This window comes from Pyrgilauda ruficollis, unplaced genomic scaffold, assembly GCF_017590135.1.
Source record: "Pyrgilauda ruficollis isolate IOZ18807 unplaced genomic scaffold, ASM1759013v1 scaffold2, whole genome shotgun sequence".
NCBI lineage: Eukaryota > Metazoa > Chordata > Aves > Passeriformes > Passeridae > Pyrgilauda > Pyrgilauda ruficollis.
Window position 1 is genome coordinate 7,466,589 of NW_024519206.1, and position 26,271 is coordinate 7,492,859.

The 26,271-nt window shown below is 37.1% G+C and overlaps 1 protein-coding gene across 1 annotated transcript in view; it reads right to left on the bottom strand.

Annotated features, from left to right (window-relative positions):
- The window catches only part of AGMO (alkylglycerol monooxygenase), a 185,861-nt gene that overhangs the window by 98,659 nt on the left and 60,931 nt on the right, over positions 1-26,271 (bottom strand). Inside the window, exons 4-5 of the mRNA XM_041466463.1 lie at positions 10,672-10,775; positions 5,495-5,590 (exon numbers count right to left, since the gene is read on the bottom strand). Coding sequence (XP_041322397.1) covers positions 5,495-5,590; positions 10,672-10,775 — 200 coding nt within the window. The remainder of the gene's footprint in view (positions 1-5,494; positions 5,591-10,671; positions 10,776-26,271) is intronic.

The window sequence follows — 26,271 nt, forward strand, 5'->3', positions numbered from 1 at the left end:
TGGTAATCACAGGCGTACTGTACTTAGAAAAACTTATGCATACTTTTTTAATGTATGCTTTTTATCTATTTTCCTTTCTTTTACCTGGTTCCTCAATCTGCTTGTTTAATTTCCTTATTGTAAAATAAAGTCAAAACAAAACAGTTTTTTTTTTCTGAATCTGACTATATTCCTAGGTATGATCTGATTGATGCAAGAATTTAAGGACTGGGCCACAAGAGCTCACCTGAACTCAGGGACCCCAGATGGGCTGTCCAGGGCATGAAAGTAGGAATAATTCCCAATTTCTCCCTTTCAAAGCTTTTCATTAAAGAAAATTGAGCAGAAGCCAAAGGTTAAACAAGACTTAGACAAAAATTAGACTGATACACAATGTGCCTGCATAAGTGAAAAATATCCTTTTGACAAATACCATACACTTCCTCAGCAAGTTTCAGTTTTACTAATGGGTGTTTTCTGATAAAACCAACTGTATTTCTCCTGTATCTGTAGCAATTTTATGCCTCTCTTTCCAGTCTGCATGAGGTGTTGCTAAAATTATTCCCATTCCTCACCTGTTTTCACCCATGTTACTTCTGGTTAACAGTTGTGGCTCACCTTTTTCTGCTCCCAGAGCTGGATGAGGTAGAAAGACTTAAACAAGGTGAAATGAGATGCCTTAAAAAACCTGACTTCTGTGAGCATGCTAAAGGGCAGATCATATTCTTTCCTTAAATTAGAAAATTAAACAGAAACTGGTACATGTCAAAGATCAAATAGGCAAGGAATAATCTGCTGCTGCAATTACCACCATCAGGGACTGGATCAGTTGATACTTTCTAAATACAGTTTGACATCTCATAAAAATTACAGCTAAACCAACAGAAACTAATTTCTGTTTTTCACAGGTGTCTATCAGGTTATAAACACACCTAACTTATTGGTTGTAATAAATGCATAATGGAAGGATATAGTTTAATATAAGCCATAGACCTTCTGAATCACCTGCGAAAATAAACTGAAATGGAGTATTTCTGTCTGTCAGTAACAGTCCTGAAATATTCTGTGGCTTTTGAAAAATTAGTTTTTTAGTGTCCTTTGACTAAAGTATTTTTTTTTTTTTACCTCCCTTATGATCTAGATGAGAATGGTCTGTCTGGTCACAGAAGCATTTCTCCCAGACTATTTAAGAGTAGATCTGAGCCATACAATTAACCTGAACAGTACTGGATAGAACAAAAAAATATTTTTTGTTCTTGATTTATGAAGATCACAGAACCATAGAATCATTTAGATTGGAAAAGAGCTTTAAGATCATCAAGTACAATAGTTAACCCATCACTGTCAAATGTTTTCCTCAGGGGTCTTCTTGGGTTATCTTTTTTTTTTTTTTTTCCATTTAAATAAATTACTAGGAGTTTATTTCAATGCTTTGGTGCTACTAAAGAGATTTATTTTGGATCCTTGACAAAATCCTGTGATAATTTCAGATTGTCGTGTACATGATACAATATTCACAGAATCATTAAGGTTGGAAAAGCCCTACTAGACCATCAACTCGACCTTTGACTAAACACCACCACATCACTTAACAATAGCACTAAGTGTCATGTCCAATCATTTCTTGAACACTTCCAGGGATAGTGACTCCACCACTTCCCTGGAAGCCTGTTCCAATGCTTAACCACACTTTCAAATAATATATTTTTCATGATGTCCAACCTGAACCTCCTCTAGCACAGCTTGAGCCCATTTCCCCTGGTTCTGCCACTGGCTGCCCTGGTGAAAAAAAAAATGGCTCCCACCTGGCAGCAGCTTCCTTTCAGGCAGTTGTAGAGAGGATAAGCCACCCCTGAGCCTCCTCTTCTCCAGGTTCAACACCCCCAGATCCCTCAGTCACTCTCATAAGGCTTGTGCACCATACCCTTCACCAGCTCCATTGTCCTTCTCTGGACAGGCTCCAGCACCTCAGTGTCTTGTGGTGTGGGTCCCAGAACTGGACACAGGATTCAAGATGTGGCCTCACCACGCTGAGTACAGTGGGGCAATCCCTGCCCTGCTCCTCCTGTCCACACTACTGCTAATCCAGGCCAGGATGCCATTGGCCTTCTTGGCCACCTGGGCACACACATTTGCTCATGTTCAGCTGCGTGTCAACCAGCACCTCCATATTCTTCTCTGCTTGGCTGCTTTCTAACCACTCTTCCCCCCACCTCTAGCCCTGCATGGGGCGGTTGTGATCAAAATGCAAGACCTGGCACTCGGCTTCAAATCTCATCTCTGATCTTGGCCCACTGATCCAGGATGCAGTGAAAAAAAAATAGTTGAACACAAATGCATGATGTAAGTCTCAAAGTTGTATTTTCACTCTAGCATACACAACTTTATTAATTTCAGGCATGCCTTTCCTGTATCAATAGTACATTCTAATAATAAACAACAGTAAAAGAACCCAGCACCAGAAAAATAGCATAATTTTTATATAAGATTTATAGAGCTTAAAATGCTGTATTATTCTATATAAAATGACAAAAACTAATGTATATCAAGCATGTAGGAAATACAGAAGTCTAAATGAGGTAGAACAAATGTGTACTTTTGATCTTTATGACACTGTAGTCACAAGGATATACGAGACACTTGAGTTAAAATAAAATAGACTATGTCTGATCTGCTGGTAGTAAAGCTGGAAAAGAACTGACATAACAAATAATGACACAGGTCAAAGTTATAACACAGGAAACATCTCCTAATATTTTTTAAAGCAACACTGGACACATGTAAAATTTAAGTATAGGAAAATACCAAGGATTGTATTTGGCTATAAGCTTTTGCTCTAGGCTGAAACATGGCATAGAAAGCTTCAGAAGAGCAGGATCATTCTTTTGTAATTACTGAATTCAATTTAAACTACTCTCAAAACATCTTCCCTCAGAAACTTTTTCATGTACTTAAATTCTTTCCTATTACTTAGATACACATTTTTTTTCTTCTGTAAAATAATTCTGCATGTATTTTTCTTTTCAGTCCTGTATAAAAAAACAAACCACCATCTATTAAGGAAGAGAGATTTTTCCCCTTCTTACTCACTAGATTTTATTTTTCTTAAAGAGAAAGACAAGCAATCAAAAGTCGTGAAGTGACAATTTCCAAACATCTTTGACTAGTCAATGTGGGCCCACACTGTATCAGGAAATTGATACTGATGAAAAGCAATAGAAATCTGGGGGAAAAAAAATTATCAATTGCTTCTTCATTTTACAAGCAAACTATTACATTACTATAACTTTACATTGGCAGAATGGAAATAATGAAGTGTATCTCCCCTAGACTCCTAATGACATATAACAGCACCATCCATGGGCTCCCAGGGGACACCAGAGCTGCTGGGAGATGATAAATGCCTGCTCTCAGAGCAAGAGCATGAGGCAGGATGCTGTTTGCTATAGAACCCCAGGCTACAGCCCTGAACAAACTCTGTATGTTAATAAATTGACAGAAATAGAGACTGGAAGAAAGGATTTTCATATTAATACAATCTGTGTAAGAAAATTAGGATCATTAAAATCCAGAAAAGGACTGTTAGGAAAAAAAAAGAGCAGCAATAGCTTTAAACAGTTAAATTGTGATAGCTGTTGCAAAGAAAACCCAACATAACAGTGAAGCATCATATTAATTTCACCAAAAATATAGGGTAACACAAGCCTGAATGGCTGATACCATTTCCCTTCCTTTCCTTACTTTTTTCTGTCAGTGCCTTGCCCCTGAGAGCAGGAAATCTGCTAATACATTGTGTAACCCTATTTCTATTTCAACATAATTTTTGACCTTAGAGCATGACTCCAACATATTTCAACCGATTTCAGCTGTGCTATAAAATCAACAATATCAACATTAAGAATAACTTCCCTTGTAAGCAAAGTTCTATGAGTGGATCAACTGGATTAATACAAAAGATCCATTGTTTTTCTACCAGCACAATAATTTAATAGTAAGGAGTGCTTATCTTTTCATTGAGACTGAAATTCATTCTTGTTTAGACTAGTGCCTAAACTTGGCACATTGCACATATGCTATGGAAATTCCTTCTAAGCCCTATGAAGGATTTAGCACTTTAGAGGGATGCAGACAATTCATAAGCCTCTGAAATTCACTTTAGAAACTCTAGACGTGCACTGTGGCACCAGTGCTGAGATTCACTGAATTACTGCTACACAGCAGAATGTCAGAAACCTCTCAGCCAAGGAAGAGAGGGCCTCAAACACCAGAGAAGACATAGATGAGGGATATAATAATTTTTTTAGTGGCAAAGCACACTTAAACTAATCTGCAGAACCTAAAGCATGGTCAAAGAAACTTTGGTACCATATGAGGCCTAGTATTCAGGTATAGTTTCAAAGAGTGCTTGAATTTTTGCAAAATATTTTAAAAAGCTTAAATGTGTATTGCTTCAGTTTATGGCACTTCTGGTGATGTATGTGACATTTTATCTAAGCCTTTCCTATTCACGTGGTGTTTTAGATCAGACATATGTTAATGATTTTAGAAATGTGTCCAACAGAAACAAAATGTCAGTAATCAAATGTTGCTATTGGTCCACCATAACTATCTTATTTTTAATTTTTAAAATTATTTTTTTAACAAAACACGCAGAAAAAAAAAAGAAAGATCTTCAATTTAAACAACATAATCACCTAAAATATCAGATAAAGAAAATAAAATTCCTTTCTCAAAGAATTGTCCTATATATTGCATTATGAAATTAGAGAGGGAAAGGCGTTTGTCTGGGTGGAATAAACAAAGGAGTAAGTGTCATAGAAATAATTAGCCTGCAGTCCACCTGGAGCTACTGAGAAATATGCTACTGACTTATAACATAAAGTACCTTTAAATACCTCTATTGTAATGCAAGGAAGAAGGCAAAGGCCATTGAACTACCTGAGAAGTGTGGGAAACATCTTGCTAATTACAGTGTTTTATTAACCATGTATGTATGTAAACTAGATATGGTCTATGCACTCACAAAACAGATATGAAGTGGTGTAGTCATATAAAATAGCCATCAGATATTAACAGAGCATTTTTCATCTGAGAATTACATGCATTAAGAAAGAAACAATATCTGAATTTAGTTGCAACTCTAAATGATCTTTAAGAAGCATCAGATTTTGGGTATTTTTCCCTAAAATAATTATCCTAGAAATGAAATCAGTTTCAGTACCTGCCAAAAATGTTTAATAAGCTGCAAGATAGGAAAATACAGTATTAAAATAGCAAAAAGTTTTGATTCCTTACAGTTACTATTTTTTTTCTAAATCTAATTGGGACCAACTGGCCTCATTGCTTCTTATAAACTTAGCAATATATATTCAGAAAAAGGAATAAAAATGAACAGATGTTTCTCCTTAAAGAAGTCAGACAAAGATTTTTCTTACACAATAAATCAGCTGCTAGTGGATTTCCAAGACACTGCTCCAGGCTAACTGTTTAGGTATGGCTTAAAAACCTGGTTTACCTCTGTATGTATCCAAAACTGGTAAAGCAGATTAAACTGTAAATGAACAGCAAACACCGAAGGGGGAATGAAAAGAGCCATGGGCAAGTTGAACATCTGAAAAAATAGAAAGAGAACATACATTAGATATACAATTCTAAACTCATGATAATATAATGAAGTCCTATCAGGAGCTCAAAGCACTGCACAATATACTTGCTTCTTCTAATACATCCGTAATGCAGACATTACATAGTGTACATAGATAGTGATTATTATGTTACTACTTGATGTGCTACTGCAAATGAGACATAAATTGATACAAAAGTCATTTCCCACAAGCCAAACTGAGCAAGTAGAAAATCCAACATAAGAATTCATAAATTCTGGTATTAGATGTTTATGCTGTGTACTATATGGAGCAGACAGCAACATAGCCTTGACATTAAGGGTTGCTATGTAGGGAAGCATTATCACAGATTAAGCAAGGTGCAAATTTTTAACACTACAGCTTTTCCATCCAAATTCCCCACATAAGCACCATGAAGGTAAGACAGCTTACTTGGCTTTCCAAGTTAATTATAATTCTCACCTTAACTTTCCCATCGCATCTCCCATCAAGTCCCAACATATTGCTGAGTCCTGAAAACATGCTAGCATGTAAAAAATACTTGGGAAATTCAAAATTAATTGCTTAACTGGCTTAGCAATAGAATAAAACTTCTAAGACCTTCATATGTTAAAAGTCAGTCTGCTTTCTTCAGAAAAAGGAAGATCTTGAAAGATCTTATATTTCTATTTTCCCTTTTACCTGACATTGTGTTATATCACCTGCACTGAAAAGTTAATACTTCTCTAAAATACAGAGATTTTTCCTAAACTAAACAGTAGCAGAGGTCTCTTCAAAACTTTAGCACTCAGGGAATATCTGTTTGGCCGACAAGAGCTCTCTGTGAAGCACAGGAAAATTAGAAAAATATATTTCTGAATTACTACTGTCCTTTTCACAAAAAATCACATCTTTTAACATCCAAGAAGGCAGTCCAATTGCCATGACAGGCCTCCTGGACCAGGAATTCCTTTAGTGTAAGTCTGGACATAGCATGTAAAACCAGTATTCTCTCAGTTTTAGTCAACAGGGCTGCCCAACAGATTAGAAGTCACACTGAGGCTGTGAAACAGCTGCACTTCCACCCTAGTGATGTGACTGATGCTCTCAAGAAAGTCACCACAGACACATCTCACTGTGACAAACCAGTGGAGGACTAGGACCTTGCAATATCAGCTTAGTCTGCTGGCTTCAACACCAGACAATGTCTAAAACACTCGGACAAAACCCTGAAGCCATTGCAGTATCACCTGGCAGAGCTGCGACAGCTGGGATTTCAAAATCTCCATTTAAAGGCTTCATGGATCTCAGCTGCCCCACAAATTACCTACGGGGTGTTTCTGTTTCTGTCTTGGAAGCTGCTTTCCAAGAAGTAAAGGAATTAAAAGGTAGTAGAGAGGGACTAAGTTTCTGTCTAATGGCATGATAACAGCAGGTTTTTTAAAAAAAGGAATGGAGAGGAAATTGATTTAAAAAAGCCCAAAAAACCAAACCAGATGGTTTTCAGATTATTCATGGAAGTGGTTACAGGATTGAAAGCAGGGTTAAAAAATTATATGCTTTTTCCCTAGAAGTATCAGAAGCAATTTGGTGGTATTTACAGATGACTCAAAGGGGAAAGAAGGATCATCTTCTTATTTATTTCCTAACTTACTTTACACAAGAGTACTAGGATTTCCCCACTAAGTGGTGGGATGAAGGAAATTTTATATAAATCTATAGGTAAATTTGAAACTGTCAAAGGAGAATGCTTTACTAACTGCCTCACATTTTCTTGCAGTGTAAGCTTTATTTTGCACAGAAAGGATTTTAAAGATCACTTACAGAAGTGGAACTCATAGGGAGAAATGAAAACTTCTCCCATACCAAGATCTGACTTTTCCTATTTGTGGTTCCACTGAAACAAGAAGAGCAATCTCAGGAAAAAAAACCAAAAACATTAAACCGTTCTTTACTGGAAATGCTAATTCACCAAATCAAAAGATTTCATGGCAACGCACCAGCTTTAACAAATTTGTAAGGGAAAAGCTTTCCTGGCCCCAGAATGGAATTTCTGGTCAAAACTACAAGAAAACTTTTTCACACTGACAGATTTTTTTCTCACTTGGGAATTCAGCAACAGAGATTGGGGAAGTGCTACAGTAGCTGATGGGAAAAGCACCCAGAGCGGAGGTGCAGAGATATTTGCATCTGGGGCTGATGCACTGCAGCTGCTGGCCCTCACACCAAAGGCACTGCCCCTTTGAAAGGTCCATTGCCCTCTCTCCCATGTGGGCATCTCTTCCTTTCTCCCTCCCATTTGTAAAAGGTTATAACCACTTCCACTACAGAAAGGGAGTGCATTGAGACTCCTGAGGTTCAGCAGGAGCGCTGTGTCCGTGCTGGGTCTCTGGGGCCACCTGCCGATGCGGCGGCAGAGGATCTGCGGGGCATGGGGGGCTGCAGGACAGCTGCTGACAACAAGTTCGTGTGGGCAGGAACTCCTGTGAGGACTCTGCAGCAGTTAAAGGCAAGGATAAAACAAAAAAAATCAAAAAAGCCAACCATTTTTTCCAGATCCCAGACCTGGCAGACTCCTCAGTAGACAAGAAGTGACTGACTGCACTGAAAACTGCGCTCCCTATTCCGTTTCCAGACTTGTACGTAGATGTTTCCACTGCTTTTATACCAAGGCATAGTTCAACACTTTATCTAAATGTACTATCTAAAGCGATCAAATTATTATGGATTTAATATTTGTAATTAAATCTTACCCTAAAGTTGAGAATGGTACTCAAAGCATTAAATCATAGCTTTTCAAAGTGCACATGCAAATCTCTCGCAACTGCACTCTGACTGTTTCATCACTTATGCAGTCATTTATATAATATTATCTTGCTTTAGCTTGCTGTCTTCTTCTTAAAAATTAATATACTTTTTTTTTTTACATCTTTTCCCAACTAAATGGGCCTCAACAGTATCTCTCAGTCTTCACAGATTTCCTTCTCTGTGGCCCCTCCAGTGGAGAAATAGAAACACAGTGTATGCAAACAACATGAAGCACTATACATTCAGTTCCAAAATCAGGAATACATCTCACACCATTGATTGTCAAGCATGCTTTTCTATTCTCTTTCATTTCATATCTTTTCAGTCATAGATTAACATGCTGATTTATTTATCTTACAATGTTTAACTTAAAACACAACAGAGCTGGCAGCAGAACAGTCACATAATCCCACGCCATCCACCATAAGTTTCTCACACTCTCCACAAAATTGGATGTCAAACTCATTGAACAGTATAGTACACATTCAGCAAGACCAGATCACTCTGAGATTAAATAAGGATTTCACTGAGCTTCAGCTTCAAGGCAGATCCATCCACGGTTCTGGACAGAACTGTCTGTCCAAAAAAACAGCAGTGCTGTAAGAATTAACAAGAATTATGATCATGCACAATAAGGCGTTGCAGAAATAAAACTGGTGTATGTCTGAAAAGTTCAGGGAGGAGGCAAAACAATATTTACATTAACCATATGTTTTGGCTAATATCAAATACTTGGTGAAAAAAATCTGGCACACAAAAGTACCATGTATTCCTAGATTCATTTCCCTTTGCATAAAGCATATGAATTTTAAATATACATATATTATTTGCCAAGTGATACCAGTGTGGTCCTGAGGATGGTCTTTGGAATCCAAGGTGGCCAGACATCTGGGTCTTCCGAGTATTTTGTGTTGTTTGAGGTATCATCCTCAAAATCATGCCATCAGACAAAGTTCTCATATGCACACCCATATGTACACACAGGCTTTTTGTCTTTTTTGAATTATTGTTTTTGTTAAGAATTTGCACCATATGGTCCCAATGGGTAAATGGGCAAAGGTTAAATCTTTAACATAGCAGTATTTACAGAGGAAGCAGGGTTGTCACAGACATCCCTTTTGCTATTGTTCATTACAGTAATTTAAATTCTAGGTAATCTTCCTAACATCAGATGATTATTTTCTTAATAAATAAGCAATAAGAATTTATATTGAAGACATCAAGAAAAAGATCTAAGAAATAGTACTGCTTCATGATTTTCAGAAGAAAATTTCCCTGGAACATAGCACTTAAACTAACTTAATGTCATGCACTTAAGACAGTAACAAACTGGAGACTAAGTCCATGTTCAGTTACATAAGCATAAATCCACTTTACTGAAGTTAATGGAGTTATACTGTATTTCCATGGGTGAGCACACTCTTGACTTTGAGTTATTCGCTCACAGGCTGGATATAGAGATTGCCAAAGGACTGTGGGTTTCCTTCACCACCCACATTATACCTCACTGGAGAATATATAATTATATAATTATATGTATGTATTTATATATGTAAATACATTTAATATCCCTTTTGAACTCTAATTCTGAAAATTAAATTTTGAAGTTATTCCTTTTGAATAACACATAACCAGACAAACTACAATCTGACTGAAAACTTAGGAAATCAGTAGTTACCCTGAGTGCAGAACTGAACCCTAAATATTATGTTAGATTTAGGATTGCATTTTGAAATATACTTTTAAAAACCTGTATATAAATACTGAATATATACACAGATCACTGTTTCAAATTATTTTTATCTGAAATAACGCTACGCAACATACTGCTCTTACCTACAAGGGTACTGATATGACATGAATGAGCAGAGACAAATGAATCCATTTGAATGCCCAAAGCAAATTTTAATGATGATTTCTCTCCCTGGTCCTTTTAGCCAGACAGACATTTTGTGAAATAGCCAAATTAAAATCTCCTTTTTTTTCTGTACTCATGTATGAATAACTGAATGAAAATTCTCCATTCTACTCAAAAAGTTATGAAATATAAATGAAGTGTTATATAGTTAGCCTTCTTTAACTTTTGTAGCTTTAATGTTTGCTGTACAACATTAGTGAATATATTTTAAAACTTATGATTATCAGATTCTTCAGTTTCATCTTCTGTGCCTGCAGTGTCAAAAATCTTAAAAAAAAAGGGTTTTCATTGAAGGGAAATAAACACTATGTTTTACGGAAACTTCTTGATATTAACTTGTTTGTCAGATCTTGTGCAACTTACCCAGGAGGTGTATTTCTGCAGTACAGATTGTCTCAAGGCTGTGAATAAGTTGTAATCTTCTGAACTATGGTGTACTTGGTGTGCAGCCCACAGTATATTAACCTCTGCAAAACACAAAATTTCTAATGAGGTTCGTGCTAGAGAAGCAACACTTGTTTCCCAAGGCCTTTTTTTCTTAAGCCAGAAGCAACTAATCCTCCAATTTACACTTTGCTATTTTACATTAACATAAAGTAATAACACTAATGCTCAAAGCTGAGTTTGTGTAGGCAGGGTTACATATCTGTCAGTGCACACAAGTCAGTGTAAATTTCATGCTGAAGTAAGGAGAGGCTGTATCAGGAGCTAAAATCATTGCTGGAAGAGCAGAGGGATGTGTGAGATGAGAATTAAACAGCCAGAAAGCTGCATCTGAGTTCTGGTACCATGAGTCAGTTAGAGCTCTGTATGGCATTCAGAGGGACAAAGACTGAGGATGCTCTCATGCTTGCACTTGATATATTTAAAGACCAGAAGGGGACACAAAATGTTCCAATAATCCAATGCATCGAATTTGAACAAATTAACTGGGGTCAGCTTTTATGCTTACATTTTTCTGGAATGTGTGAATCTTCAACCCACTTGTGCCACAGACCACAAAACACAGCCACTGCCTGCCCACTAGTGACACATGCAAAAACAAACCAATGCTTGCTGGGAAGCCTTGACCCAGCCAAAGGAGAGCAGTAGCTCTATTGTTACAGTTCATAAAAAAAAAAAAAAATTAACAATTGCTAGAATAAGGGCAAAACCAGTGTCAGCCACGTCCTCCAAATGCATGACAACTCTAATACACTGAAATGAAGAATACTTCAAAATCCTGATTATATTTCAAGACATTTTCTCACTCAAATGCAGATCTGGGTAGCCTGTCTGCACTGTATCTGGCCAGTGTGAAGTGGGATGCTAAAATGGAAATCTTCATGGTCATCAGCTGTAAGGATTACCTTAATTACAGAAAAAAAAAAAAGAAAAAGCATGCAGTCAATGTAGCCCAAATAATGTCTATTTATCATAATTCTTAATTTAAGGTCTCATGTATTTCAAGGGATGAAGTATACACAAAGGCTCAGCTGATTACAGAAATTAAAAGTTGACTGGCTGTCCGCCAGCTGCACACTGCCATTGCCACTGACCTTGTTTCACCGGAGCCATTAGAGAAGTGCCTCTGGCAGACATTAGAATCACATTCAGAAATTATTTTATAATGGCTGCCTGAAGTCCTGTAATTATTTGCACCCAAGTTTACATCAAACAGTTTAGGTCTGGTGATTAACATGCACTTCCAACGTAAAGTAAGGAAAAAAAAAATCCTTTTAATAAATCTGAAGGTACCTTTACCATTTAGGGGACTAGATAGTCTTGCAAGAGGAGGTAACAGTCCGGTATGCTAGCAACTGGGACTTTAAATCTAATTAATTTTGACAATTTGGTAATTAACATCACAAAATAATTTTTTAATTACCTCTAGGACCTTAAAAATACTTAAAATTTCTAAAATAAATATGTAATTTCAACTATCAAAAACACTTAACAGTGAGTCTAAGAATTCTTTCTTCTTTAAATGCATTTGTTCCTGAAGGAACAAGTGTTCACTATATCAATAATTACTAATGTCTCTCAAAAAAACCCCAAGAAAACCCAACCAAACAAACTCATCTCAATGCATCTCTGCTGAATAAACACACCAGGAAATGAATTATTCAGGTGAGCTTCAGTATTCAATAATAATTTGTGTTTGAAATGTTTCTCAAGACCTCGACAGAAGCTAAATGAGTGAAAAAAGCATCTGAAAAGGTGGAGGTTAAAGACCTGTCTCCTTAGTTGTTTTAAAAGCATTTACTTCCTATCACAAACTGTGTGTAACACAAGCCTCCACTCAATGAAGTACAGCTGTGCAAACAGGGTACAGTAACTGGATCTTTCTTCTTTCCCTCAGTCATTTTTCAGCATTATGAAAAGTTCAAGGAAGGGAATCTATGATGATTTTTACAGTCTACTTTCATTGTAGTTAAGGTCAAATGGTTTTCAAAACGAATTACTAAAAAGGCGTTTTATTAGGATTCATTTTTCAGTTAAACTGCCTCTTACACTAACAAGTATATAGAATAAGGTAACCAAATGTTGGTAAAATGTTAGTTATTCAGATGTGCGAGCCAGCTTAAATGATCTATCATTCAAAAATGCACCACAGGAATACTGGGGAGATAAACAAACAATTCTTCCACAAGTAATTTAACTGCTACAGCTATTTCTGACTTCTGTTATAGGTAAGTAAATTAAATCCTGCTCCTTAGTCCTATTGTTGATGACACCAATGGCACAGACTATGTTAAATTCCTTTGAGAAATAGGCAGACTCAATCAGAAAAAAATGTGTATTTAAATTAACCTGAAGAAACTGATAAATAAGAACTTTTTATCTGAAGCAGAAGAATAACATGAATAGGTTAAATAGATCACACCAAAACTCAGTTTGTAATCCTGAGTATATTAAAAATATTACAACCATAATGCCAAAAAGACATCTCTCAAATCTAAGAAACAGACCAAGCATTCTTCATGGAATAAAGCTGACTGCTCACCAACTGCCCACAAGAGAAATGAAATTGTATGTGTCTACAGAACACTTGTGGTTTCACTTTTTCATTTCTAATGATGATAACTTGAAAGAAAATGAAAAAATTATTTGAATGAGGATAAAATTATAAAAGGCTGTCTCACACAGACTTTCTCATATGTATTATTACATAATGACCAATAAAGAAAGCAAGGTTGAGCCAATTCCAGCACAGATTTAAAAAAAAACCAATTATGCAGAAAACAGGAAGTATTACTGCATTTTATAAAATTATCAAATCCTACTGTGAAGCCACAGGAAAAAAGTAGGCGATGGAATTGGAGAAGCCACTGAGACAGTGTTCTAATGGAATTTTTGATGTTTCATAATTCAAATGTGATTGTTAAATACGATTTAAAAAATAGACAACTTCAATACACTATAAACAAAACCCCTATTTTTGACTAAGGAGAATGAACCTCATGGAATCACAGGGTAATTCAGGTGGGAGACAACCACCAAAGGTCTCTAATCCAACCTCCTGCTCACAGCAGGACCAGCTTTAAGTTCCTCAGACTCACTTTGGTCTTGGAAATCTTCTGCATCTGCTGCTATTATGAAGAACTACCTGTCACTGAAGATAAAGGTAGCATTTCCTTTTCATGTAGCTGTGAGGAAAGTTAGACAAGTTGTAACCCAGCACAGCAAGGGTCTCCTTTCCTGTTGTGGCTTTCCCCAACTTCCTGTTAATGGATGGAGACATGATGAGCTGTTCTCATCTGGGTAACAAAAGAGCGACTGCATCTTGGTACTGGAGTTAATAATTGTTGAATTATTATTATTATTATTATTATTATTATTATTACTGTCATAAGGGAACTTACTAGTAGTCTTGTAACAGCAATGAAGCACTGGCTAACAAGAAGCTGGAGCCAAGCTTTTTTCAGCAGTCCCATTTATCTTTTCTGGATTTTCCAAAATGAAGAAAGATTATTGATGTTGTCCTTCTTTTGTACTTCTTCCTTCCTCCTCCTAATTAATTCATAAAATGTAATGTTTCACACACTATCAAAATCATACTGGTACAGGAACCAATGATTTCACTTAGGCTTAATTTTTTTTAAATTTAAAAATAATTTTTCATTACTAATCAAGTTTCTTTCTATGAATTCCTAAGACAGAACCAATGCCTGGGCCATATTTCACTGCTTCTGAAGTATTTCTTTTTTAGTAGTAGGAAATGTTCATTGTGCATGTAAGTTTCCTCTTGCAGAATACATAATACTGAGGTGCCAAAATGAGATTTTTTTGTTGTTGTTCATTTCAGTAATTTTAAGTGATTTCCATAGCCCAACACATTTTGGTTAACAACAGGAAACCTATATTCATTTTAAGGACTGATTTCAATGAAAAAAGCCATTTTATGAAATCCTCAGAATCAGTGAAATGGTAAAGATTTGATGACTCATGAGTAAGTCAAAAAGATTAGAAATGAACTTTTAATTAAAATATGCATACAAGCTTTATAAGACCTGGATCTTAAGTAATATGGAAAAAAATACAGATGATGAGTCATGTAAAGTTTCCATTCTCTCACAGTCAACACTGACTGTAGCTAGGAGAACAGGTGAAAGTTTCCCTTCAGCACCTACTTATGCAATGCTAGCCACCTTTTAGAAGATGACATGGTGCCAACCGATCCCAGTATGGAATCCGTTGTTCCTAAAGCAGGTGTAACCCACAGGGCTTCAGAGGCAGGCACTCTGCGCTGCACTCACCTACAAGCAATCAAAAAGGGATCATCTCCTGGGTCTACTTCTCTCTAGTCAGAATTAGTAGAAACCCCAGGATGACTGAGGAAAGAAAAATGGCCTGGAAAGTAGAAATGTCAGTCACCCTTTTCTATGCATTTCAATCCCACCTAAAAAGATAAAACATAGAATTTAAATAATTTGTCTGCTAAACTAATACCTTTTCTGATTCACAAAAAACCAAACAACTGTTTGATTACTTACTACCTTACTGACTTCTTCTAACTCATGTGTTCATAGAATCATAGAATCTGCTGAGTTGGTAGGGACCCACAAGGATTATCAAGTCCAACTCCTGGCCCAGCACAGGACAGTGCCAAGAATCACTCCATGAGTCAGAGAGTATTGCTTAAACACTTCTTGAACTCTGTCAGGCTTGGTGCTGTGACCACTTTCCTGGGGACCCTGTTCCACTGCCTGGCCACCCTCTGGGAGAAGAACCTTTTCCTGATATCTAACCTAAACCTTCCCTGATGCTTCATGATTGGTCACCAAAAAGAAGAGATAGGTGTCTGCTTCTCCACTTCCCCTCACAGGAAGTTGTAACTGCACTGAGGTCTCCCCTCAGTCACCTCTTCCCCAGGCTGAACTGACCAAGTGCCCTCAGCTGCTCCTAATATGGCTTCCCCTGAAGGCCCTTCACCATCTTTGTTGCCCTCCTTTGGACACTCTCTAACAGTTCAATGTCTTTTTTTATACTGCAGTACCCAAAACTGCCCCCAGCACTTGAGATGAGGCTGCCCCAGCTCAGAGCAGAGCGGGACAATCCCCTCCCTTGCCTGGCTGTGATGCTGTGCCTGATGCACCCCAGGACAGGACTGGCTCTCCTGGCTGCCAGGGCACTGCTGACTCATGTTCAACCTAACAGCGACCAGGACCCCAGGTCCCTTTCCTTGGCCCTGCTCTCCAGCAGCTCATTCTGAATACCCAGGGTTGTTCTGGTCCAGGTATAGGATCCAGCACTTTGTTAAACTTCCTGTAGCTGGTGATCACCCAGACCTTTAATTTGACAAGATCTCTCTACAGGGCCTCTGCCTTGAAGGGAGTCAACAACTCTTCACAATTTAGTGTACTATTGCTGCTTTTTAAGAATTTGAATAAATCCCTTCTCACGCAGAGCTTTTTCACAGAATCCATTCCCTCTTTGATTCTACACTTGCATTGGACGAGCGACCCCTGCGATACAGTAACACTTACATTTTGTTACTGGAAAGGACAATTACTGGATTTTTTCTAATTAAAGTTGGCTAAAAAACTGTATTTTGGGACCTATTTGGGATCCATCTCACACAAAACTAGAATCTAACAGATTAGCGATCATCTCCACAACAGAAGTAGATATGAACTCTGTGGAACTCTTCTGTTTAGTCTGTTATGGTGTAGCCCCTATTTCGTGACTCTTCTGAGCCAATTTTGCTTTATGTTTTTTGTTTTAGTGTTCTTCAGGCAGAGTTGCAGGATAGCTGATTTTGCCAAAAAGCTCTGCTTCCTGCTTATTAGAAATATAATTCTTATAGGAAAAATTCTTTCCTCGGTTACGTTAGTGTTAGCACAGAGCTGTGCGGGTTTAATGAGAACAGAACTAGATCCAAGGAATTTATCTGGAAGGCTCTGTTATATACCACACACTAGGAAGCATGTGTACAGGGAAATGTACACTTTTTTTTTGGTTGGTTGGTTTTGGGGTTTTTTTTGTTTTGATTTTTTTGGGGGTTTTTTTGTGTTTTTTTTTTTTTTTTAATAAGAAATATTTTTCTTAAATTGTGGCTTTGGCTACAGTGATTTTCAGCAGTTTGCATTCTCAAGATAATCACATTTGTAAATCAAAAGACTGGCTGTAAGAAGATCTGAGTTCAAGCGGTGAACTAGACTTGATTTACTATAGACCTTCAAATTATTTTCTTAACCTTTCTCTTCTTCTCCTTTTTCTTGAGAAGCACCTATCTGTGCATGTTCCTGACCCAGATCAGTTCTCAGCCTTTAGAAAGTAGGAGTTCCACCACTGTTTAAAATATCAGCCATTGCACATGAAGTTGCTGTGTCAGGACAAGGGGAAAAAACTCAAAAGCATTTTTTCAGCCTCAGTATTACCTAGTCCTCCTTGGTCATTTTGCAATGAAATACACATTGTGCTACTCAGTTAATGCCAGGATAGGCAATCATACAGCCTGTCACAAAGCCAGTATCAAAAGAAAATTATGCTACCAAGAGACACCCTGTGGTCATCCAGCAGTTTAATCACTAAATTTCACTTGGTGTTCAGCATCTGATCCTTCTGGGATGTGAGATTTGCTCTTTCTGAGCTTTAGTCACTATTATCTCTGTTTTTCAGCCTTCTTCTTATGTTACTCTATGTGGTCAGCAAAGTATTTAGTGAGTGGGCTAACTTGTAATCAAGTAATACATGGTATACACTCCCATGGTTTGTAAGCCAAAAATTCGAGCAACCTTCCACAAAACCTGCCTCCAGAATGTGTGCACAAGCCAAAACCTCCTGCTTGATCTGCTGCCATACCAGTTGAAAACACAAATCTGCTCCCACACAAAAAAGTCCACAATAAGATCTGCAAAACTTAAGATGCAGAATGGTCTGGGGAAACGTGGGAAGAATCAAGATAAGCCAAAGTATTACACATGCTACCCAGAATAAACAACAGGCCAGATCCTATCCCCTTCTAGCAAGAATCAAGGGGACTGTGAATTATACTCAGATACACTTCTGAATCTGTAAAATATTTAAGAGATCATGTGGTTAGGAAAGCAGAAGCTGGCCAGGTCAAAAATAATGGTCCTCTCAACCCATACGTGCCTTATGTTATTTCCTGGCATCCTCATAAGCATGGGACATCAATGGAAAGGCTAGGAAAAGCCAAAGCATACCCAAAGATTCAGTCTCTTGGAACTGGTAGGAGCAGTTCTCTTGGAAACTAAGCGGCATGAGTCAAACTTCTTGCAGCATTGTTATATCCATGTAAACCAGAGTAGGAATCTCAGTTATTACATTAGGACAGTGTTAACCCATGGTCTGTGAGATTTTGCTACAGTTTCCAGGAACTGAACAGTCTGTTTCTACACAATGGAAAGCCTCAAAGGAATAAAGGTTATCAGGTAAGATTCAGAAATAAGTAACAGTGACTCAATCTCTGACTTCACTCATAATTCTAACAGAAAAATGAACATTCATTCCTTTGTGTGAAAAGATACTGAGAAGATAAATGATCCAAAGCAGTTTTAGCACGCAGTTGTTGGGTTGGAACATTTCCACAAAGACAAACAGGAAAATTTTTTTAAAAATTAAGAAAAATACAATAGGGATAAAGTTTTTGTACTGTGTACATAAGTTTACTCTGAAAATAGTGGAACATTTGCCAAGTCTTTCAGTCCACAGTAGGTCTCACAAAAATTCTGCTACAACAACTTGCCTGACCAGCCTGTTTCTTACACCTTCCTGAAGCCAATTTTCAAGTGCTCTAGTTGTCTGGAGCAGTTCTGCAGCTGGTCAAAGCTTTGTTTGCCTGAGCTCTGGACAATCTCTGTAACAAAGATAGGAGTCTCTAGACCAACAGGAACCATGATGGCAGCAGCTGTTGCACTTTCACTTGTCTCTTTCACATGTGTATAAACCTTGATGCAGGTAGTCTGTTTTCCAGTTGTTAAGGATTTCATAACAGATTCTTTATGTGTAAAAGTGTTAAAACAGCTCTGATTTGTTTAAAAAAAAGAATAAAATGGTGCCATGGCAGTTTCAAGGATAACCAGACTAAAGCATAAATTCCTCTTTGAGAACCCAGTCCCAAGCCCTATCAAGAATTTCCCACAAATACTGGCCTCAAGTTTTTTTCAAATACCCTTTATTCAGTGAGGGTTCCTCCTGGTTATAGCAAGGTTTATCCACCTTACACCTCACAGACTCCTGACTGACACACCATATTTTAACTTCTGAAATTAATTGATGTAGAAACTTTTTGTAGCACTTTGCTCTTTTTGCACCTTTTTTACTACAAGAGGAGAATATGGCTCCTAAACCCTAAATCATCGTGTTGGTGAAATTATATGTATGTATTAAAATAAAACCTGTAACAAATTTCTGTGTAAAGAAGATCCCCAGCAGCTGTTTCAAAATGACTTCTATAGGTCTGTGCCACTTTATACAAGCTGCAGACTTGACTTTAGCTTCTCCCAGTATGGCCAATTACAGCACTGGCAGTCTTTAGTTCTGAGCACTTGCCAACCTGTGCAACATGGTGTTACTGAATACTGAAGTCAAACTGTGGTATGAATGTGTGAAATGCATTAACTGTGACAAAATTAGCACTGTATTCATTAGCCTGATGATAAAAAGAGAACTGAGACTAAATTAAATAAAATCTTAAAAGGAAAAAAAAGTTACTTTAAAAAACCTAAAAACCAAGTTTTACTTCAATTCTTTCCATTTATTTTTTTTTTTCTTTCCCCGAAAGAGTCTCAGCCACTGAAATGTCAGCTTATGCAATTTGAGAACATATTCATCTTGGAGGATCTTAGAAGGAAATTGCTGAAATGAAATGGGGAAAAAAAGAGATAATTCTCCTTTTGTTTTTTTGTGTGGGGGAGTGGGGTTGAGAGTTCTCCTCCTGTATTCTGGGCTGTCTTTACAAAAGATTTATGTCTGGTGTCACTGTTAGGAAGTGCAAACTGTTCAGCTTCATTGCAATCTATGTCCTCATCCTCTTGCTCTGCAGGATACCACATACTTTGGCAGGCAATATTCAGAAGGGAAGAACTTTAATGGCAAGAATGGATACCAGTGAAACCTTTTCCCACAATGTTCAAAACTCTGAATGTGCATACGTTAAAGCAACGTAAAGCTGGAGGATATTAGGAAGAAAACAATAGCTGATAGTAGCTCAGACACATTAATCTTACTTTTTTTTGCCCCTCAGAACAATACATGCTAGGGAAATACACACACAAGGGTGAAAAAAGAAAAAGAAATGAAAAGGATGAACTGGATTTCAAGTCTTCCAACCGAAAAGCATAAACATAAACATACTTTTTCAAAGGAAATATCCATAGACCCTTCATGTATCTTCTACCTTTTAGGTTGAATTCCTGCATTCATTTATTTGGTTGGTCATTTTTTTCAAACTAGATACAATAAGAATTAACACTGGTAAGTCAATTTATTCTGGTATAAAAGAGGAATTGGCTCTCCACTTTTCTCTTCCAATCTCTTCCAAAGTGTTTTAAACTACCTCTTCAGCTAAGTTCCTGAATTATAGATATGTGGAAATGCAGAATAGATTTGCAAAAAAATCTACAAAAATTTATGGAGATATTGGGAAAGCCTCGTGCTTATTAAACAGTGGTAGTTTCACTGTATTTGGTAGCCATCCAGTTCATTTATAGCATATGTGATGCTAAAAGAGACGTGTCCTTCTACAAACTACATTTGGACCAGTGTTGTCAGTACTTATTTTATGCTCCCTTTCCTAAGAACATATAGTTGACCACAGATCCTCTAAATCCATCAAGAAATTACCTATGGCTGCATCTGTAATGGCTGCTCTGGACACTATTAAGCATGCTAAAACTTAAACAGCCTTTTTCTTTTATCATTCTAACAAGTAGGACATGGAATCCATTTAGACAGACTAGATAAAGAGAGCAGAACAGAGTCAATTGTCAAAGCAGGCAGCCTCAATTTAAATGTGAAGAAGAAAGGTAAGATATTGCCTCTATACTCCACCAAGCTGGAATCTGCATGGTAGAGCGCACCCCTGAGTGTGTCAACTGGGATTATCTAGAGGATGCCTGTAGCACCAGAATGTTATTTTCAACGTTTTGTCTCCCTGCACTCCCTGTCCTGTCTCTTCAGCAGGGAACAGACATGAGCCTAAATTAGGACTACACAAATAGGTTGTAACATTGGAGCCATCCACAGGGACGCAGGTACTGGCAGCATGCTGACATTTAGCCAGAAGGCATGAAACAACCTTTAAGAAAGCCTTTTACTGGGTGCCCCTTGCCACTTGTGCTAACTCTTGAACTCCAGATATAAGGAGTATCAGTATCAATATCCAAATATCAGTCAGAGGAGTAACTTCATATTACATTTCCTCTTTCCCCAAAATATTGATAAATGACTACTAGCTGAAGACAGGTGAAGCCACATGCAGTAGAGTTTCAGGTATGGAGTTAATTTCAATGTCTGCTGTAAATTCTGGTAATAAGTTGGGAGAGCTGAAGGTGCTCCTGCACTACCAGCAAGCACTGAAACAGATTGCAAGAACCACTAATAGATGAGGCCGGAGGTGCGGGGGAGCAGGAATACCAACAGACTGCTATGATGCTAATTCAGACTGATTCGTCAAAGAGCAGCTCTAGCACTTGACCTGTAAAGGCACTACTCCTACATACTCACTGGGTTTGGCAGCCACATGTCTCCTGAATGATGTTGCATTTTCTGACTTTGAAGGCCAATAGCTAGTGGCTGGATAATTACTACCAGAGCTAACAGAAAGAAAAGGATTTCAAAGACAGACAATAGCAAGTATGGAAAAAAAAAGAAAATATTTTTAGCTGATTATGACATTTGTACACATCCCACTGTAAATTCATTCATTTTTTATCTTTTATCTGTTTGCTCTAAGCTACAAAACAAGCTAAGACTGAAAGCTCAATGTAGGATGCAACTGTTGTACTTTTTACTTTCCAATCACACAAAAGTCAGCACTGAAGCTATGAAGTGCAGGATATTAGACTGCAGGCTTACCTCAACCACTGAAGTTGTATATAGGAAACAGATCTGCCTAAGAAAAATAGGCTCCTCTACTCTATATAGTGTGATTATTATCTGGCAAGGGTAGTGTATTTCATTTTCAATATAAAAACAGAAGGGTTTTTTGCTGCTTTGAGATCTCTGGTTAAAATCCTTTGCTAGACAAAAGAACTGACCCAAAACAAGTGTGCTGTTGAGCCAAACTCAACTCTAGTCTACCAAAAAAAAAGTCCTATTACTCCACAGCCAATCTCCACCTACTATTAGCAGGGGAGGCAAGGGAAACAGAGAATCTTTCTCTTTATCTGAAAAGTGTTGATTTTTTTATTGAAAACATACTTGTAAGTACAAAGTTTTACAGTGTGTTAAGACATACAGAACAGTACATATTTAAGTATCATTTCATAGGGTATTTTATATGCACTCCAGTACCCATTATCTCTATACCCAGCAGGAAGTTTTCAAACCTTGTAAGTTAAAGGACTACCCTGTATTCATCTCACCACTAAATTAGTCTTTGACTAAAGATCCCCGCAACAGGTAATTTTTTTTTCAACTTCCCAGCCAAGAGACACTCCGTGGCAGCACAACACTGGCCAAAGGGAAGCAGAGCACAGCTGTGCCAGTCCAGGCTACGAATATTCTTTAGCCAAAACTCCAGAGGTATTGCTAGGAGCTTACGCTAGGGAATCAGGATATAGACAATCAAATCAGTAGTAACTGGCAGGTTCCAATATCACAACATCTAAGACAGTGACTATTGCACAGGAACCTTCTTTATTTCACCTCCAGGCAGAGAAAACAAGAATTTAAGAAAAAAGGAAGTGGGGGGACATTGTAGAAACACAAGCAAACCTAACTTAGAGACAGCTGCTGAAATACATCAAAACAGTAAATTCAAATGTTTATAAAGAGTTTGAAGGATATAAAAATAGACATGATCTTTCAGAAACAGATCAAAACTTTAAGTGATTGTTTAAATAATTTTAATCCCACTTCAATAACATTCCCAATTATTTAACCACTGCCATAGAGAAGAAGCATGCCTGATAAAGCAAGAGGGAATTGAAAGACATGGTCAGAAGAGAACACCTTTTTGTTCTTCAGTTTATACAAAGAAAGTTTTACTTCACAGTCCTTTTGTTTACTTCCTCTGCTACTAGCGAAAAAAGATCTGTAGTTTAAGAGTACTAAATACTGTTCTTATTCCTACATTGCAAGAAAGACAGTATTGCCTTGATAAAATTTGGCTATAATAATAATAAATGTTTTGGCATAACGTCAGTACAGATTATAAATAGTACAGGTGTCTGTTTCCAAATCTAAAAGCAAAACAAACATCTGCATTTTGCAACTGGCTAGGGCAATCCTATCGCCACACAGATGTTAATCTAGTTCTATTACAATGGACTTCTAATCATCTACATACTTCCTCTGAAATTAGATTCAAACCCTTAGATCAGGAGCACTTATTTCTGTGCATTTATTAAGCATATAGAACCTACCAGCTCTGATCTCTTCTGAGAGAGACTTTGTGAGTCTTCTGTGCTGTAAGACCACATAAGGTCTGAATATTCAAAGTTATAGGAAAGATTTATAAAGGTGTACAAGAGACAGATACATTTGTTTCTGGAATTAGATAGGGCTGGTGAAGTAGAGCTCAGTGGAAAAGCAGGTGGTTGAGATTATGATCAACCAGGCAAACAAACTCAGGCAAGCTGGACCAGATGGCCTTTTTTCTGTTACTAATATTACTTATGTTCCTATTCAGCTGTAAGAAATTACAAATAGTTTACCTGTTCAGATTTTTCTGACTCAAATTACATAAGATCAATGCTCTCACTTCATTGTCACATTAAAACTTATCATGACACTGTCTGTAATTCTATTTAATAATTTACACTGCTGCCAACCCAGAGGAGAACCCGGTAGGTGTAATGAAGAAGTTTTGCCTTTAACAACACCAATTACAAAGCAAACCATATAAAAAAGGAAAGAAAAAAACCCCAAGAAAATCCCCAAAAACTTAATCCAGAGGATTAAGTGCTACTAGATACAAACAAAATCTGAAGTCAAACCATATTTCCTGCATTAAAAGATGGAATTTGGAAGGAAAATTAATGGGCGTGACTAACCTGTAGTCACAGAGATTGCCTGACCCATTAATTTACAACTGCACCAACCATGTCTAAATCTCTCCTTCATCTAATATGTGACATAGTTCAGAGGCAATAAATTTAAAATCAGAATGGTATTTCACAGGTGCACAGAAAAAAGCAACATCTCTAAGATTCCAATTTGCATTAATTTATTTCAAAACTATACCAGCAATTTTTACATGTGGGCTACAGCTTATTTTGAACTTTGGACTAATATGAGTATGGCATTTCTGTGACAGCAGAACTTGATTACTGTTAGCAAAGCAAACTTTACCAGTTGTGGGGTATACTCTGATGCTGTAAAGATCCTAATAATCTAGTGAAAAAGTTAACTGAGAGAAAAGACCTACAGAATTATAACCAGCCTTCAGAGCAATTCACTCAACACCTATCTATACTTATTTTCCAAAATAGCACTCTCCACTGTAATTTGGTATCACACATAACAATACTGAGACAAAGCAATCTGTGCCTATCACACACTTTATAAAATTTTAGAAATCATTCTGCATTTATGTCTATTTACATTTTAAATATCATATTGGTAAATTAAAGTCTAAGCTCTTCAAGCACTCCAGGTGCAGGCGTGTTGTGGCCACATGAAGAACTGGTAAATTCCAGTTTACATCAATCAGGAGTCTTAGAAGAAACCACAAAAAATGTATAAACTATCTATACCTATTCTTCATATGTTTTTATTAAAGCATGCATAGAATGTGGTACATCCCACAGCCACTGATATTCATAGTTATCAATTGTTGCTTCATTTCTTTGTAATTATTTCAGAGGAATGCTGGAGGAAGAATTTGAAACTCAAAATATGCTGTGGCTCCCAGAATACATCATACAGCTTTAACAACTTACTTCACGAATTTTCTTGATCCTGGCTCTGCAGACATGCAAACATTTTCATTTACACATGTTATGGGGTTTTGGCTGGTTTGTTTACCATTTATAGTGAACAGCACACAGCACATTTCTTCTAGATATACTAGGCTGGCCTGTCAGTGGAATGACAGGTGAAGTGAGCACAGCTAAATCAGTGGAAATAAGGAGACTTTCCCAGTAGCACAGGAAGAAACCCCTTGAGTGGTATTATTAGAATCAGGATGTGTCTATAAGTTTCTCAGAGTTGCATGTCTCCCTGGAATGTCACAACAGGCAGGCAATACATGGTTTTTGTCACATTTCAAAGTTTTTAAGTATGTGAATTCAAAGAATTTTCTTGTTCTAGCTTATAAATGTATCCACTGTTGTGGTAAGGCAGAACTTCAGAGATTGGAAGTCTTCACCATATTCCAGCATTCTCTCATTTCAAGAGAAGTCAGATGAGCAGTTGTATCTTAAGGGTGTCCTTACTTTGGGACTTCCTCACATGGAAATGTGATTTTTTGTGTGTTCAAGTGTTTTGTTCAATCAGACTCAGAGAGATTTAAAATGTCTGTCTTTGTTTTGCATCATGTACAGTACTGATAGCCTTTGGATAAGTATCTGAAAAACTGAAACAACTCAGTGTTTATGCTATATATTCCAGTACTTTATGCTAGTCTCATTCACTCAGAACAAAAAAAAAAAAAAAAAAAAAAAAAAAAAAAAAAAAGCATTAATGCAAAAAAATTTGAGCTAGAAGAACTTACTGTGCAGCCAAATAGAGAGGTAGATAGTTGAGGGTTTCTCCTGAAGGCCACAGCCATAATCCTGTGTGATCATCCAGCTAAATATTGTGTTAGTGTACTGTATATACAGATGTTTAGTTATACAGATTCTGTTCTGCCTTTGCATAATTTAATGAAAATGTTTATTGTAGATTACTTGCTCTCCCCTGGTTCAATGCAGTAGAGAAGAGCAGAATGTTTGTACATCAGTCTGAATGGACACTTAAAAACTGAATCATAAAAGCAAAGATAAAACCATCATACTCTATGCCAGCCACCACAGTCTATGACTTCTTCTATCATATTTTCAAATGTATTAATATCCTAATTGACTCAGACCAAGAAATGAACATCAACAAAATTGGAAGCATAGAAAGCACATTTCCTCAAGAATTCTCAAAACCACTAAATAAATGGTTACAACCTCATGCTCACATTTAATTCAACTCTCTTTGCTTCCAGTAGAGAAACCAAGTGAAAGATTAAATCAGACCTCACATTTTCAGGAGCCTCACCAGGGACAAAGACACATTTAAAAAAAAAAAATCTGTGAGTGATTTTGCTGTGAGCATTGGCATTTTTTAAAAGTTTAAATATTTTTGAGCAGTCTCTTTTTA